This window comes from Meles meles, chromosome 9, assembly GCF_922984935.1.
Source record: "Meles meles chromosome 9, mMelMel3.1 paternal haplotype, whole genome shotgun sequence".
In the NCBI taxonomy this organism is placed as follows: Eukaryota; Metazoa; Chordata; class Mammalia; order Carnivora; family Mustelidae; genus Meles; species Meles meles.
The window spans coordinates 65,937,334-65,954,595 of NC_060074.1; the positions used below are offsets into that span (position 1 = coordinate 65,937,334).

Here is a 17,262-nt window from a genome sequence, read left to right on the forward strand (position 1 = left end):
TCTAGGGAAAGAATTATACTGGAAATCCGTGTGCAAATGCCTTACATATGGATGTAATTTTTTTTTTCAATAAAATTTGGGTCAAAGAATATGCTGATTTTAAAGACCAAATAACTTTCTAGGAAAATTACTCCAGTTTGTAGAGTGTTGATTTCCTTATATATACTGATGACCCCTTTAAATATTTTTCAAACTCAGATAAAAAAAAAGATTCTGTCTAGTTCTAACCTCTAATTTTTATATGTGTTTTTGGGCACATACAGTTTTGTTTAGTATATTACCTGTTTTTTCCATTAAGTATTTAATATTTAAATATTTTAATCAACTTTTATGAGCTTTTTATATATTAAGATACTAAACCATTGCTGTATGTTATAAATTGTTTCTCTACATTATCTTTTAACTAATTTTGGTCTTCTTAGTAGCCACTCTCTTTGGTCACATTCCCAAATTCTACACTGGCCTGCACATCTCTCTCCCGTTGTGTTGACATTTTCACCATTTTCCCCTCCATCTAGGTCTTTCCACCTCATTTTCTTTCATCTTCTCTTTCCTTCATCTGTTCTTTATTATTGATTTCTTTTCCTAACATGGAACTAATCAATCCCTTCCTCTTTGTAGTGATTCTCACTGGGTGTAGCGGAGAGTCCACACCAAATCCATGGAGATAGATGGCTTTTTAAAGCTTTCTGTTCCCTGCTTTTGAGAATTACAGCCACAGTTACTGTGGGGTACGTGTGAAGTCCCTTAGCTGAGCAGAGGCTGTAAAAGTGGAGAACCACTGGCTAGAAGGTTGTAGAAGGCATGGAAATGCTATTCACATTGCTCTTGTCTTTGTTTCTGTGATTAAACCCTCATAGAGACCTGGTGATCTCAGGGCCCATCTCCAAGGAAATCCTTCTATTTATGAATGTTTGGCAGATCTGCAAATTAACTTCTAAACTGATTGCTGAATGTGCTGAAGACACAAGCTTGACCAGGTCTTGAAGACCAACATCTTTTTTAAAACCTGATCAATATAAAAGGCTGCTTTCTTTATATAATGACATGAGGGTCAAGTCCAAATTACATTTGCACATCATGAGAGCTTTCAGAGTTAATGCAGATGCCGGTGGGGGTTGGGGGGGACTCGAGGGAAGGGTCACCACTCTGCTTTACAAATTTATATTCACATATCTACTGACCCAGGAAAGGAGGAAAGGATATGGTCTTGTCTTCTGGGGAGTACCCCAGACTGCTCGCTACTGACCAGCAACACCCTCAGGCTGAGAGACTTTGGGCTTTATTCTTTTCATCCCAATTTATTTATCAGTATTTTTACCCATAAAGTCTGAAATATTTCTTTGCATTCTGAGTTATTTTACAATGTGTATTAAAAATGTACCTTATTTTGAATAGATTTGATTTTATATTCATTTAAATGATACAATTGAAGGTTTCTGAAAAGAATTTGCAATGTTTATATAATAACATTAATGTAGAAATTAACATCAAAAATTGCACATAAAAGGAAAAATAAGCAAAGATGTTAAGAGACAACTACAGTTGCTGTGACTAAACTTTAGAATTCAATCTCAGCTTCCCAAAACCAAGGTAAAAAGATAATAACATGATAATGTAATTCTCATTTGGTAAGAGGAAACATTCACAGAAAGGAAGTATTTTTCCCCCTTGAATTAAATTTTAAAGGAAAAATATCATGGAACATACACATTCGACTTAAGGTAAACTAGTGGTAACCTTTCTAATATAAAGTTCTTTACAAATATGGAAGTACTTTTGTTTAGTTTATATCTAAAAATAAATCCTCCATATAAGCCAAAGGTATAAGGTTTAAGTGTCACTCAGTAAAAGTGTTTTCAGGGTGATTTCAGTGAAATTAGTTTCAGTGTAGTTCAGGAATCTAGGTTTCTGGTGTTTAAAACACAATCCAAGGCTCTGTGTATTTGGTACTTAACCTGTGTGGAGGCCAGTATGTCCCCTAGAATGTATTCCTTGACTGTTCATTGTCTCATCTGGGCTTTTCGAAAGCCATTTAAGAGTTTGGATAGGATCAATGAAAAGATGAAATTTTGCCTCCAAGATGCTGTGTTTGGTTAAAAACCCCACACCTTTTACTTTGATAAGTCAACAGCATTTTTTTTTAAAGATTTTATTTATTTATTTATTTGAGAGAGAGCGAGCAGGAACAGTGTTTTGTCAGGGGGAAGGAGAGGGAGGAGCAGACTCCCCACTGAGCAGGGAGCCAACATGGGACTCAATCCCAGGACCCCCGGTACGTGACCCGAGCCGAAGGCCAATTCTTCACCGACTGAGCCACCCAGGTGCCCCAAGTCAACAATATTTCTTTAATACTTAATGTGATTGATGTTCTTTTGTTAAATCGAAAGAGTTATGATTCAAACAAAGTTCATTCAGCTACAGGTGCCTCCTGATTCTTGAAAAAAAAAAGTGTATGTGTGTATATGTATATCTGTATTTACATTTAATCATTTAATACTTGCCTGGTTAACCAGGCATTCTTTTCTCTGGCGTTGCCTTCAGGCTCAGCTGTTACTTTAGGCTTATTGTGACATGAGAAGCATGAGTGATCTAAGGTAGCCAGATTACTTGCTTTGGTGTTTTTTTTTTTTTTTTAAAGATTTCAATTATTTTTAGAGCAGTTTTTTGTCCACAATGAGATAGAGGAGCAGAAACAGAGATTTCCATATACCCCTGCTCCTCACACATGCATAGCCTATCCTGTGACTGAATCGCCCACCAGAGCAGTCCATGTACTACAACCAATCTACCTACCCAGACACATAATCACACAAAATCAGTAGTTTACATTAGAGTCCAAAAGACTTGGACAAAGCCTCCTTGATTTTTGATGATTGATCCATCCTCATGATAGGTGGTATGGAAACTGAAAGGTAGATTTGGTGGGGTTTTTTTAACTGTTGTTTTGAAGGAGTATGTCAAATGGAACTTAAAAAAAAAAAAAACAAAAATAAGACCAAACCCATCTTATTCCAGATGGCAAAGTAAGATGATCAGATCTGACCTATTTTTATTAGTTCTGTTCGTGACGAAACCTCTACAGAGCAGCAGATGAAAAAAGATACCTGATAAAAGAGCACATTTCCTGACCCTTAAAAAAGCCTCTCGGGGCGCCTGGGTGGCTCAGTGGTTTAAGCCGCTGCCTTCGGCTCAGGTCATGATCTCAGGGTCCTGGGATCGAGCCCCGCATCGGGCTCTCTGCTCCGCGGGGAGCCTGCTTCCCTCTCACTCTCTCTGCCTGCCTCTCTGTCTACTTGTGATCTCTCTCTGTCAAATAAATAAATAAAATCTTTAAAAAAAAAAAAAGCCTCTCTACTTTTCTCTTAAAAAATAAAATCATGTATCTTACACATATATGGTCAAAATGCAAATGAGGACTATAAGATAACCCCCCCCCCCCAACACACACACGCACGCATGCGCGCACAGCACTTCTGACCTCCATCCTGGTGCTGGGGTTGAGTTTGCTTGGAGGAAGAAGAGCCACAGAAGCCTCTCTTGGGACACCGCATTACTGACGGATGCACTTGCTGCAGAGTTGTGTCTCAAGTGATGTGTCTGGCAGCAGATGTGTGTAATATAATGAAAAATCCCATTATACATTGTGGTTTAGATGGAGAGTGTTAGAAGTCATTTCTTACCCACAGCATTGTGGTCTGTCTCAGTTTTGTTCAGATGTTTCATGAGTCGTCTGAATTTGAAATTAGTTGATGTGGCGTTTAATAACTTTTAAGGACGTTTATAAAGAATTGTCCTTAGATGCTTAGAGCCATACTCTGTTATGGCTGTCATAACAGAGTAGCATAAACTAGGTAGCTTAAACAACGGTTATTTATTTCTCACACTTCTGGAGGTTGGAAGGTCCAGATCAAGGTGTAGCAGGGTGAGGGTGAGGGCTTCTGGTGAGGGCTCTCTTTCGGCTTGCCTATCTTCCTGATGGTCATCTTCTCACTGCTGTCATCACATGGCCTTTCTTCTGAGCATGAGGGAGAAAGAGGAAGAGAGATCTCACCTCTTCTTCTTATAAGGCCACCAGTCCTTTCAGGATTATGATCTTATCCTCATGATTTCGTTTAACCTTAATTACCTCCTGAAGTCCCTATCCATATACACCTGCTCCCCACATATGCATAGCCCGTCCCTGTGATCAAATCTCCCTGCAGACCAGTCCATGTACTACACTTGATCAACCCACACAGACAATCACACAAAATCTGTAGTTTACATTAGGGTCCAAAAGACTTGGACGAAGCCTCCATGATTTTTGATTGATCCATCCTCATGAGAGGTAGTATGGAAACTGAAAGGTAAAAACTGAAAAGATTCCCAGAAATATGGAAAAGGGAAAAACTGTTAAATTGATTATAAGAAAAGATAGCTTCATGATATCAATTCAAGTAAAAGAAGTTATACCTAATATATTATAAGCAACTAATTCAGATTCATATACCAGTGTTGAACTATAAAAAATTAGGAAAATCACCTTCCCATGGACTTAAGTTTTCTAATCCGTACTTGAGAAAGATAAGATTTGTATTTGTTCTACCTGTCTCATAGGGTTGGGGAGGCACATAACATGAGATCCTAGAAAAATGTGGTATGTGTATAGAAGGTGATATTCATACCTTATGTTGTCAAAGTGAGAGGTATGTGTGAGCTTGCGTCACATGTGAAAGAACTTCTCATTCAGTTGTTTGACAAATAAGCCTGCTGGCTGAACTGGGACCCTGGTAGTCCCTCAAATCCACGAGATTTCATTCGTTCCTGTCTCACATGGGCGGGGTCCACTGAGAAACCAGGTCTCATCCGGTATTCGTGCAGGTGGGTCAAGTTTCAGCACGTAACAGAAACAGGTCTAGGTGGTGCACATCTGAGGCACACAGAACAGCCTGCGTGTGAGGGAAAAAGCCAGAGAAGCCAAGAAACTCACAGAGGAAGGAAAGTTCTAAATAATGGATTTTTCTAGGTCACTAGGAGTCAGACCTTTGTTCTCCTTTCTTTCACTGGAAGGAGTAGCCGCAGTGGGAGAGATTCCCACTTCAGAGGCAAGCTCACACATGCCCTGGAGGCTTGGGACTGATCAGTTCAGGAAAATGCTACATGGTTTGTCATAGGCCTTGCGTTTAGTTCTGTACGTCAGCTTGGTTCTGTATTCCTTTTCATTAGCATTCAGTAAATGAATGCTGAACTGTCAGCTTGGGTAGGTGCTGGGGGCGTAAACATGTGCATAGGATATACCTTTCCTGCCAACCGCTGGGACTTTCAACTAATTGTCGAAATACTAAACAGCTTTATCAGAAAAAAGGGTAAAACCTAACATTTGTACTATACTTTAAAATAGATTTTGGTATGTCATGCCCACATTTAAAAATTATGTACATGTGTTTAATTTATTGATTAAAAATAAATATGCTAAGTGAAATAAGTCAATCAGAGAAAGGCAATTATCATGTGATCTCTCTGATATGAGGAATTTGAGAGGCAGGGCAGGGGGTCGTTGCGGGTAGAGAGGCAAAAAATGAAACAAGATGCAATCCGGAAGGAGACAAACCAAAAGGGACTCTTAATCTCAGGAAACAAACTGAGGGTTACCGTGGGGTAGAGGGGGAGGAATAGGGTGACTGGGTGGACATTGGGGAGGGTATGTGAGTGCTGTGAATTGTGTAAGACTGATGATTCACAGACCTATACCCCTGGGGCAAATAATAGATCATATGTTAATAAAAAATAAATTAAAAGAATCGCCCCCAACAAATTTATGTATGGTTATATCTGTATTAAATAGAAGAAAAGACCCAAAGACCCAAAGTGGGCTGTAGGTGAAATGTTAATAGTGATGAAAATGAAAACATTATTTTTCATTATTTTCTTTTTTTGGTGTGTGAAATTTATTTATTTATTTATTTATTTTTATTTGCTTATTTACAGCATAACAGTGTTCATTGTTTTGGCATCACACCCAGTGCTCCATGCAGTACGTGCCCTCCCTATTACCCACCACCTGGTTCCTCAACCTCCCACCCCCCCCCCCCCCCCCCGCTGCCCCTTCATAACCCTCTGGTTGTTTTTCAGAGTCCATAGTCTCTCATGGTTCATCTCCCCTTCCAGTTTCCCTCAACTCCCTCTCCTCTCCATCTCCCCATGTCCTCCATGTTATTTGTTATGCTCCACAAATAAGTGAGACCATATGATACTTGACTCTCTCTGCTTGACTTATTTCGCTCAGCATAATTTCTTCCAGTCCCGTCCATGTTGCTATAAAAGTTGGGTATTCGTCCTTTCTGATGGAGGCATAATACTCCATTGTGTATATGGACCACATCTTCCTTTCATTATTTTCTGTGTCTTCCTCAAAGGGCATGTGTTTATATGTGATGACAACACATTGAACTTTGAAAGCCTCCAAAGTATTTTTATACATGCTCTCTCATTTGGGCCTCACAAGTACTCTGAGGTAGATCAGTAATAGACATCAATGTTATAGGCGAGAGAAAGGGAGGAGACAGGCACACACCTCAGGCACCCAGGATGTTACATGCGGTGAGATTACTCCATGTGTATGGCCAGTGGCAAAGCCAGGGAAACAGAGGTGAATCAATAATGCTTTAATAAAAGGAGAATGGTTTAGGGCAAAGAGTGGCTTTTTACCTCAGTCTGATTCCCTAAACCGAGGCCTGGTTCCGTTTTTACTAGACTCAGAGGCGGGGGCACAGTTTGGGTTTGAGACCGGCGAGTCAGTTTGATTTTCAGCTCAGGGACTGCCTAGCATTTAACCTGGAGAGTTATTTCCAACTCAGGACCTTATTTTACCTCTGTATAAAATGAAGGAAATACAACGAGCTCTTGTCAGGATAAAAGGAGTTCATGTGCAAGAGCCCAGTCTTGAGCTCAACAGCTATTTAGTTGGTTAAATAAAGAATAGATCATGGGGAAAAACCCTAAAAAAAAATAAATAAAAGTGTGGATGCAGGGCTGTCTGAGCAAATATTAACTAATGTCATCTTCATCCTCATTGGTGAGGGGCTGACAAGGATGATGGGTGACAGTACACATGGCTCTTAGGGAGACAAGGACCTTATTCTACTGCAGACAGCGGCAACTTTTAATCTGAGTCTGGGACAAGGTGAGGAAGGAGGTTAGGTCCTTTTAAGGACAGCTGACACGAAATCTTTCAATGATAATGTTATCATTTTGAGATGCATAAACATGGACCACGTTAAGGATGGGTGATCTTTTACTAAGAAACATACAGATGTATCCCAAATGTATGTAGATGTATGCCTCGAAATGCTGATAACTTTAGGTCAGAGATACAAACGAATTATAAAGTGAATAATACAGTAATACGAGAGCGTTTGTGCTGGTATCCTTGGATTGTTCAGCAGCCTGTTTAAATCTAGCCCAGTCTCTTCCTGCTTTCTATAAATGTTTGGAATCCGTGTGTACCCTTCGCTGTTTTATTTGATTTTACAGTGTTGTCAGGCAAGTGATTGCTGTCAAATTAAGAATGATTGTTTTGTCTTTAAAAGACCTTGACCATGAGCTGGGAGGTGGAGTGTGCTGTGAGGGTGAATTCCCTGGGGCCTGGATTTAGTCTGGGCGGGTCTACTGAAATCAGTATACCTGCCTGTTACTTAACCTCTGGTCAGCAACGCATGAAAGGTTTGATAGATAATGTTGCTTTGCGACATTGGGTTGGAGGAGTTTCAGAGTAGTTTGCACCGTCAGCATTGTTTATTGATAATAGTGAGATTGATGATTTGCATCTGGTCTAAGTGAGACCCCCTAAAAGGCTCTGCTGCAGAAGCTGGGTACATAGTAGGAAAATGTCCATGTGACCAGTAAAATACAAAAAATACTAGCAGGGACTCTCTTACAGAAGTAGCCTGACATGCTACTGATGTGGAAAACAAAGGCAGAAGAAAAGATATTAAGTTTCCTTACTACCTACTGCCCATTGACATGTCCTTGAAACAGGCAGAGTGACATTCCTCTAGGGACTCAACCGCCTCAATGTTTACTTTGCTAAGGGCAAAAGGCAGTCCTGGCCCAGTTCGCCCCTGCCCCAGGATCCTGTAAGCCTACTTTAACATATAAAAATTCTTTCGGAAACTTCCTTGTGTTGGCAGTTACCCCTCAAACATATGATCCACCGATACACATCTGAAGGGTCTCATGTCTACGGTTTTTTTGTTTGTTTTTTAAGATTTTATTTATTTTATTTGACAGAGATCACAAGTAGGCAAAGAGGCAGGCAGAGAGATAGGGGGAAGCAGGCTCCCTGCTGAGCAGAGAGCCTAATGTGGGGCTCAAGCCCAGGACCCCGGGATCATGACGCGAGCCAAAGACAGAGGCTTAACCCACTGAGCCACCCAGGTGCCCCCTAAGGTTTTATTAGACAGTAATAAATGACCTTTTCCCAACAATAGCTAGTGCCCTCAAAGTCCTGGAAACCTTGCTTCCAAAATTCCCGAGAGACTCATGCTATCCCAAACCCCCTTCCAACTTGAAAGTATATAATCAGCCTCTCCTCATGATCCCGGTGCAGCTCTTCCTGCCCATGGGGCCTATCTCCATGCTTTAATAAAACCGCCTTTTTGCACCAAAGACATCTCAAGAATCTTTCTTGGCCATTGGCTTTGACACCTGTCTTTCCTACATCACTACCAGTTGAGTTCAGAAGATTACCCAGAGAGCATGTATAATGGAATATTAATTGCTTTAATATCCTAATTCTAGTTAACGTTCTTCAGTTCTCATACAGGTAGATTACTGAAATCCCAAATACTGGGGACAAGAATCTGTCATAAACATCTCTTATCCTGCTTCGTTTCCAAAACATGTAAACTGTGTTTGTCATTTTTTTCAGACCCCCTGGTTGTGGAATACAAGGCACTGCTGGTACAACTACCCCTATCAGGTAAGGAGATGTTACATCTTTACACGCACGGGGGATCTTCCTTAGGTCAGGTTCATGGTTTTAGGCCCCTGCCTCCACTCCTGCTGCTTGATGCAGACTTAGCCTCCTTAAGGGAAGTAGCTTGTCTTCTCGGTGAAGTTCCGAATCAAAGCTCAATTGCTTTATCAAGTGGAATAAGCTGGAAGGTGCATTTGCTGAAGAGTGAGATACAGTCAGTTCGATAGCTGGGTGATTCCTGCTTCTAACAGCTGATCTTTGTCTAATTACCACAGAAAGCCTGAAGACCTGAAACCAGCAAGCGTCTATCTGGACAGCGAGTGGGCAAAGTTCAAGTGTAGGACTGTGGCAGACAGGTAGAGTTGAGGCCACTCTGTGGCTTATGAGCAACCTCTAAATACGTATATCAAGTACCATTTTCTTGAGCTTGGAAAAATGGGCTTGTATGATTATACTAGACTTAAAATCATCAGCAGCAATGAGATGAAAATTATACCCCAGAAAGGGAGCATTTCAGATCCCTGCTTCCAACATACCTTTGCCTCTGTCCATGAATTCAATAATATTAGCATGTGTTGCATCCCTCAGATCAGTTACTATCTGAATACCATAGTTGGGTCTTTTCTTGTAATTTAACTGAAAATTTTATGGAATTTCTAGTTATTTGGAATTTATTACATAAGAAAGTCAAATGCAGCAAAGTATTTTGGTGATAAAATAGATATACATTATGATAGGCACCTTGGATTTTTTACTTTAACTTCCTTCCATTCCTTGGGTTGTCTTTTTAGAGATATTTGGTCATTTAGGTATGTTTAAAGTTACTGGGGAGCAAGCATGCTCTGTATCTTCTCTGTCATTCTCTGTGTTGCAACTGGCTAGGGACCAGTTTGGAAACTCCTTGGGCTGGATCAGGGCTAGGGACGCATTGAAATGGAATTCCAGCTTGCATTTCCATCTCTTTCATGTAATTTCTTCAGATTGGAAAAGAATGTAAACAAGCAATATGACCTGGTTAGAGAAGGTTGAGCATTCCCGGCTTTCTAACAGAGACTAAAGCAACATTGAAACCAATCACTTGCTGTGCTCAACTGCAATTCTCGGGCTCCACTGCTGTTTCACTATCTTACCTACTTGAGATATTGTATTACACCTCTCTTTGTGTCCTATAATAGCATATTGAGTGGAAAAATCCAAATATATCTAGAATTCTACTTATATATCTAGAACCTTCTAGAAACCATAACTCACATGGGGAGGTGGCAGCTGCTCCAATGCACTGCATTTGTGAGGTAATTCTGTCCTATGGACACCATTGAGACAAACATCACATGAAATGTTAATACCCACTCTTTATAATGATGATGTAATCTGAAATAACTTTCACATTTATGGCTAGAGCTAAGGAATTGGTTTTTTTCTGAGATAATTAGTTGCTGGGGCAGTGGCCCAAAACTGTAGTTGCTGACTGTTTCATAGACAAAACTAGAGATTTAACATGAAAATTTGAAGGTCTGATAGTTATGTTTAAAAATAAGAAACATTGGGGTGCCTGCCTGACTCAGCTGGTAGAGCACATTACTCTTGATTTCGGGGTTGTAAGTTTGAGTCCCACGTTGCTTATAGAGATTACTTAAAAATAAAATAAACTAAAATAAATCTTTAAAAAATAATAAAACGGGGTTGCCTAGGTGGCTCAGTCGGTTAAGCATCTGCCTTTGGCTCGGGTCATGATCCCCAGGTCCTGGGATTGAGTCCCATTTTGGGCTCCTTGCTCAGTGGGGAGCCTGCTTCTACCTCTGTCCTTCCCCCTGCTCTCATTCTCTCTCTCTCTCTGTCACTCTCTCTCACTCACTTTCGCTCTCACTCTGCTCTCTCTCTCTCAAATAATAAAGTCTTTAAAAAAATGATAACAATAATAAAGTAAAAATAAGAAACATCATTAGCATAGAAGGAAAGATACTGTGTGTGGGGATTCAGATCAAGATTGTCTTCTGCTAAGACATCCTTGCTTATAAATGTATAATTTGACATTTAGCCCCCCAAATCTAGGACCAGTTCATGATCTCTCATAGGAACAGTGTCATCTTTGATAAACTCTGTATTCTAATTTTAAAAAAAAATCAGCTCTTTATTTTTGTATGTGTGTGGGGGAAAAAGCATGTAATTATTATGTGTGTAATTGGAGTGCGTTATTGGTAGCTATGTCTCCATAAGTATATAGATTACACTTCAGAGTCAGTCTCAGGCCTTAAGGGTACTTTTAAAGACAGATCATGCTCATGAAGCATATTTATTATGTCTTTAACATGTATATTAAATAACTGGACATAGGGGCGCCTGGGTGGCTCAGTGGGTTAAGCCACTGCCTTCGGCTCAGGTCATGATCTCAGGGTCCTGGGATCGAGCCCCGCATCGGGCTCTCTGCTCAGCAGGGAGCCTGCTTCCTCTCTCTCTGCCTGCCTCTCTGCCTACTTGTGATCTCTGCCTGTCAGATAAATAAAATCTTAAAAAAAAAAAAAAACCACTGGACATATATTTAGTTGAGAGTAGTGGTCTGTTGCAATTTTATTAAAGGCATACTGCTTCTTGTGTATTAGTATATATGCAACTTATTATATGATGATTTTTATATACATGTGTATATTTTAAGTTTAAAATAATGGAAAGTAGCCTTAGTTGGGCCTGTTTAGTTTGCCATAAAGAGCCCAAGTTGGGAATGAGAAGCCCTAACACGGTAGTCACAGAGCCTCACTACCTGGAAGACCCGTGAGTGACCTTTCAACCCAAACCAACTGCTGGCAATTGCCAGTCAACTGTACCATCTAGAAAATGATGGTACTAATTCTGTAGGATTTTTATGAGAGTCAAAGAAATTAACATGCAGGTAAGCCTGGTCAGCTGCAGAGCGCTCCCTGAATGTGGCAGTTCTGTAATGCGATGCTCTTACGAACTCAGTGGTTTCTAGATGTGCTCTCACTTGTCTTCCTAGCCCTCCATGGCTTTTCCCAGGTGGTGGTGCAGGAAATCGCATTAAAACTGAAAATTTAACCTTGGCTTCAAAGGTCCTAAAGCCAGTGCCCTATTTTCTAGATTCATTGCTGCCATGTGTCTGACCTGAATACCCATCCCTTACTGCTATTTACTGCCTGCAAATTTTTAAAAGGACAATTCAGTGGAAAATATATGCTCCCTGGGGTGGTGCTGAGTTTGATAAACATACTGATACTCATTGTCTCTCAGAGCTTGGGGATCTCTGGTGGGACAGCATCCTGTCCCCTCACTGTTGCCAAAGGTCAGTGGGAGGGACAACTGTTTTCTTTAGTGCCAGTGCGTAACGCTGGTAGACTTAGTAGTTAAGCGAGTGTCAGCTTCTCATGAAAGTCATTTGTTATGCTGCTATTAATTCACAGAGCATTGAATTTTCAATCGTAGTTACTGTATATACTGTTACATTGTGGGTAGTTTGGAGATGATGCATTTCAAAGGTCTTCTGGTAAAGTAAGATATTTCGTTATAGCTTAGTAAATACAATAAATATTCCTGACTTCTGCTGCCTCCCTGAGCCCCTCCCCATTCCTGGACCTCTGAGGCAGATAGAGCAGGGGTCACCTCCATTTGACAATAAGTAAATTAAGGCCCAGATTTTATACCTACTGAGCTATGCAGCCGAGAGTTGGTCTCAGATTTCCTGGCTGGGGCCTAGCCTGGTATTTCTTGGCAGCCTCCTTTTCCCTGTGTCTTTTAATAAATATTTTTGAGTTACCTTTTTTTTGATATTTACAACGTATGGAACATTTCCTAATACCGAGAAAGCTCTGACTAATGCAGAACTTGAAACTCTGCCTCGATGACCCATCTGACACCCCAGTTTCTGACACCTACCTCCATTGCCCCTGTACTATGGAATTTCACAGCACTTTCCAGAGTTACTCTTTTTGTGTATGTGGTTGGTTTTGTTGTTGTTGTTGTTGTTGTTTGTTGTTTGTTTGGTGTTTTTTCCAGGTTGCCCAAGGAATCTTACAGATACTTGTATCAAAGGAACTGTAAATCTTATTGTTAAAATAAATAGTGAATTGGGTACCAAATGTTCCTTCTTCTGACACTCTTTTGGTTGGGGCTGAAACAAAACTTAAGGCCATCAAGCTGCAGATTAGAGGCATGCTTCAAAGCCCTTCCTCTCCACACAGAGAATGGGGCTGGGATTCATGGAGGCGTAAGACCGTGTCCCTTTGCAGCCCTGAGCTTGAGATGCCGGGGACACAAATTGGTTTCCTATTAACTATTAATCTTTCCTTTTTTTCTTTGATCCTCAGCCACTCACAACTGACCTTCACTACTATTATATCCTGGAGCTGTCGTTTTATTGGTCTTTAATGTTTTCCCAGTTCACGGATATCAAAAGAAAGGTAAGAGTGGTTGGGCTGTGAAATGCTTGCAGATATGTGCTGGGTGGCCCCTGGCAGATGGGTGTCGAGTCTCAAAGGCGCTCATTCCTGTTCTCTGCCAGGGCTAGCGTAGTCCTGTTTTCTACGTTACCACAGAGAGGTCCTTATTTTGCTTGTGGGGCTTTATGTTTTTTTCACATCGGCTCTTCCCTCCTTCCTCCAAACTGGTGTTCTCTTCTCTGTGAAAAAATATACCACTGAATCCAAACAGCAGCAATTTCTCTCTGTCTGATTCACAAAGCCCTCTGTTCTTCAGATTAAATAAAGAAGAAAAATTGTATTTGTAGCCCTTGGGAGAGAGTAAATTCTCAGTGTCCCAGCCCCATGAATGAATTTTTTCTTAATTAGAATTATCCAACATCCAAATACATCATGAAAATACAACTTGGCTCCCTGGACTGTGGTCAGCCTCCACCCGTCCCCCTCACTGGACTGGCTTTTGCCATGGGTGCCTTGAACTCCTCAGCGTTCAAACCTACCCCTTCCAGCTCTCCTCCTACCAGCTTCTGGGAAGAGTAGGCGCTTCTGGCTAGCTACTACTTGTAATTTTTCCATCACACCATTTTCTCCAGACTCCCGTATTTGGATCATTCCTTCAAAGTCGTCTTCGGGGCCCCACAGCCCAGGGCCTCATGCGCTCATCTGTGCAGGGTCTAGTCCTAGATGACAGGACATCATCTCCGGGATGATCAGTTTCTATCTTTCAGCATTACCAACCATAACTCATGTACCAAGAGCTCCTAAACGTTTCTCTTCAGCCTTGGGTTCCCTCCAGGTCCATACTTCCACAAATCTAGGCATAAGTAATAATATGTTCTTTGTATTTATTTTCTCATTTAATCTTCCCATCAACTCCAAGATCCAGTTGAATCATTTATTGTTTATCCTCATTTTGTGAATGAGGAAACTGAATTTTACATGCAAAGTATTTCTAGCTGAAGACATGATCATCCCCTAGTCTTTTGGTTCTTCCAGGAACCGAAAGTCACACAAGCTAGAGTTTTCCTTTGCTCTCCTCTTTGCTTCTCCTTATATTTGAACTCTTAATGTCATGGACACATTTACTTAGAGCCATCCCTACTTTTTTGCTTAATCTGTTGCAATAGCCTTTTAAATAGTCCTCCTATCTAAACAGTCATTCTTGGTTACCTGCCACCTAAGTTATATTTCTAAAACCTTCAGGACAAAGCCAGTCAACATGATTCAAAGCTACTTTTCCAGTCTCATCACCATCCTCCAGCCTCCCCCTCTGACACACATATATGTCCTAGCAGAGTATCTTCTCACCACTGTTCGCACATAATTTTTTTCATGCACCTTTTTTTTTTTAAATAAGACCTTACCTTGGCTAGAATATATCCTATTTCTCTCTTCCCAAACCCAGCCTAGTCTAAAGTAATCTCTTCTTTGAAGGCTAATTCAATTCCTCCAGGATTTTTGACCACTCCTTCTTTGGGTTTAGTTTACAAGCACCCAATGTGTACACGTTCTATTTTTTAACTATATTTATAGCCCCTGAGAGAGAGTAAGCTTTCAGTGTCCCAGCCCCATGAATGAGTTTTTCCTTAATTAGAGTTATCTAACCTCAAAATACATCATGAAAATATAACATTCTTAAATGAACTGTGACCTGGTGGCCCGCCTCTGTCCCTTCCCTAGACTTGAAGGGCGAAAGAGCAAGATATGTTTATCTTTGTACCCTGGCCATTAGTGCACCTGCTGGTGATGGGGATCAGTAAGTTTAGGGTGAGTGACGTTACCTGATTTCAAGCTTTACTACAAAGCTGTGATCACCAAGACAGCATGGTGCTGGCATAAAAACAGACACATAGACCAGTGGAACAGACTAGAGAGCCCAGATTTGGACCCTCAACTCTATGGTCAAATAATCTTCGACAAAGCAGGAAAAAAATTCTTCTACATATAAGAATGAAACTTGACCATTCTTACACTGTACACAAAGATAAAGTCGAAATGGATAAAAGACCTCAACGTGAGACAGGAATCCATCAGAATCCTAGAGGAGAACATAGGCAGTAACCTCTTCAATATCAGCCACAGCAGCTTCTTTCAAGATATGTCTCCAAAGGCAAAGGAAACAAAAGCAAAAATGAACTTTTGGGACTCATCAAGATCAAAAGCTTCTGCACAGCAAAGGAAACAGTAAACAAAACAAAAAGGCAACCCACGGGATGGGAGAAGATATTTGCAAATGACAGTACAGACAAAAGGTTGATATCCAGGATCTATAAAGAATCCCTCAAACTCAACACACAGAAAACAGATAATCATATCAAAAAATGGGCAGAAGATATGAACAGACACTTCTCCAATGAAGACATACAAATGGCTATCAGACACATGAAAAATGTTCATCATCACTAGCCATCAGGGAGATTCAAATTAAAACCACATTGAGATATCACCTCACACCAGTTAGAATGGCCAAAATTAGCAAGACAGGAAACAATGTGTGTTGGAGAGGATGTGGAGAAAGGGGAACCCTCTTACACTGTTGGTGGGAATGCAAGTTGGTGCAGCCACTTTGGAGAACAGTGTGGAGATTCCTGAAGAAATTAAGAATAGAGCTTCCCTATGACCCTGCAATTGCACTGCTGAGTATTTACCCCAAAGATACAGATGTAGTGAAAAGAAGAGCCATCTGTACCCCAATGTTTATAGCAGCAATGGCCATGGTCGCCAAACTGTGGAAAGAACCAAGATGCCCTTCAACAGATGAATGGATAAAGAAGATGTGGTACATATACACTATGGAGTATTATGCCTCCATCAGAAAGGATGAATACCCAACTTTTGTAGCAAGATGGATGGGACTGGAAGAGATTATGCTGAGTGAAATAAGTCAAGCAGAGAGAGTCAAGTATCATATGGTTTCACTTATTTGTGGAGCATAACAAATAACACAGAGGACATGGGGAGATGGAGAGGAGAGGGAGTTGAGGGAAGTTGGAGGGGGAGATGAACCATGAGAGACTATGGACTCTGAAAAACAACCTGAGGGTTTTGAAGGGGCAGGGGGTGGGAGGTTGGGGGGGCCAGGTGGTGGGTATTATGGAGGGCATGTATTGCATGGAGCACTGGGTGTGGTGCAAAAACAATGAATTCTGTTACGCTGAAAAGACATTAAAAAAAAAAGTTTAGGGTGACTGAGTAAACGGACTCATCAGAATGTCTTCTGACTTACTAATGGAATACCTTCCAAAGTCCTCTGCAAACAGAACTATGTGTTGTCAAGGAGGGCAAGACCGGAACAGTGTAACTTCCTTGGTTAGATCAGTAAGCTGCTGCGTTACCACGTGGTATCCAGGTAACTGCAGAAGAACATGTATGAGCCCATGGCTCTACTACCTGCAGCCCTTTTCCCCAGGGGCATACCTGCCCCTTTCCTCCCAACACAGGCTCTCTGGGCTGACCCAAAGTTGGCTTTCCTTACCCTGTGTGGCTGCACCGCCTGTATGAGATGTCTGTTGTTTGATTCTCAGAAGGGGATGGTCCCTGTGAGGGCTAGAGCTTGGCAGAGCAGATAACTCATTGACAACAATCATTTGTGGTTCCTTCCTCATTGTACCACACTGGGTCACTTTCTGGAAATGTTTAAAGATACCCCAGTGGTGGTAGGCCAGTCAGATTAGATCTCATCTGTCTTACGTGAAGAGCCTTCTTCAGTCCTGTCCTTAGTACTTGTAGACCGATCATGTCCTTGTGCTAGGCACAGTGCTAGGCTTATTGTGCATTTTACTCCTTTGTTTTTTTAAACCTTCAACTGTGGTAGACATATAAACCATAAAAGATTGTACCTTAACCATGTGAAGTGTGCAGTTCAGAAGCTTTCCA

General features: G+C 41.0%; 1 protein-coding gene across 2 annotated transcripts in view; it reads left to right on the forward strand.

The window, feature by feature from the left end:
* The window catches only part of CERS6 (ceramide synthase 6), a 317,644-nt gene that overhangs the window by 228,818 nt on the left and 71,564 nt on the right, over positions 1-17,262 (forward strand). For both annotated transcript variants that reach the window (XM_046019311.1, XM_046019312.1), the window contains exons 5-6: positions 8,912-8,962; positions 13,276-13,368. In XM_046019311.1, coding sequence (XP_045875267.1) covers positions 8,912-8,962; positions 13,276-13,368 — 144 coding nt within the window. The remainder of the gene's footprint in view (positions 1-8,911; positions 8,963-13,275; positions 13,369-17,262) is intronic.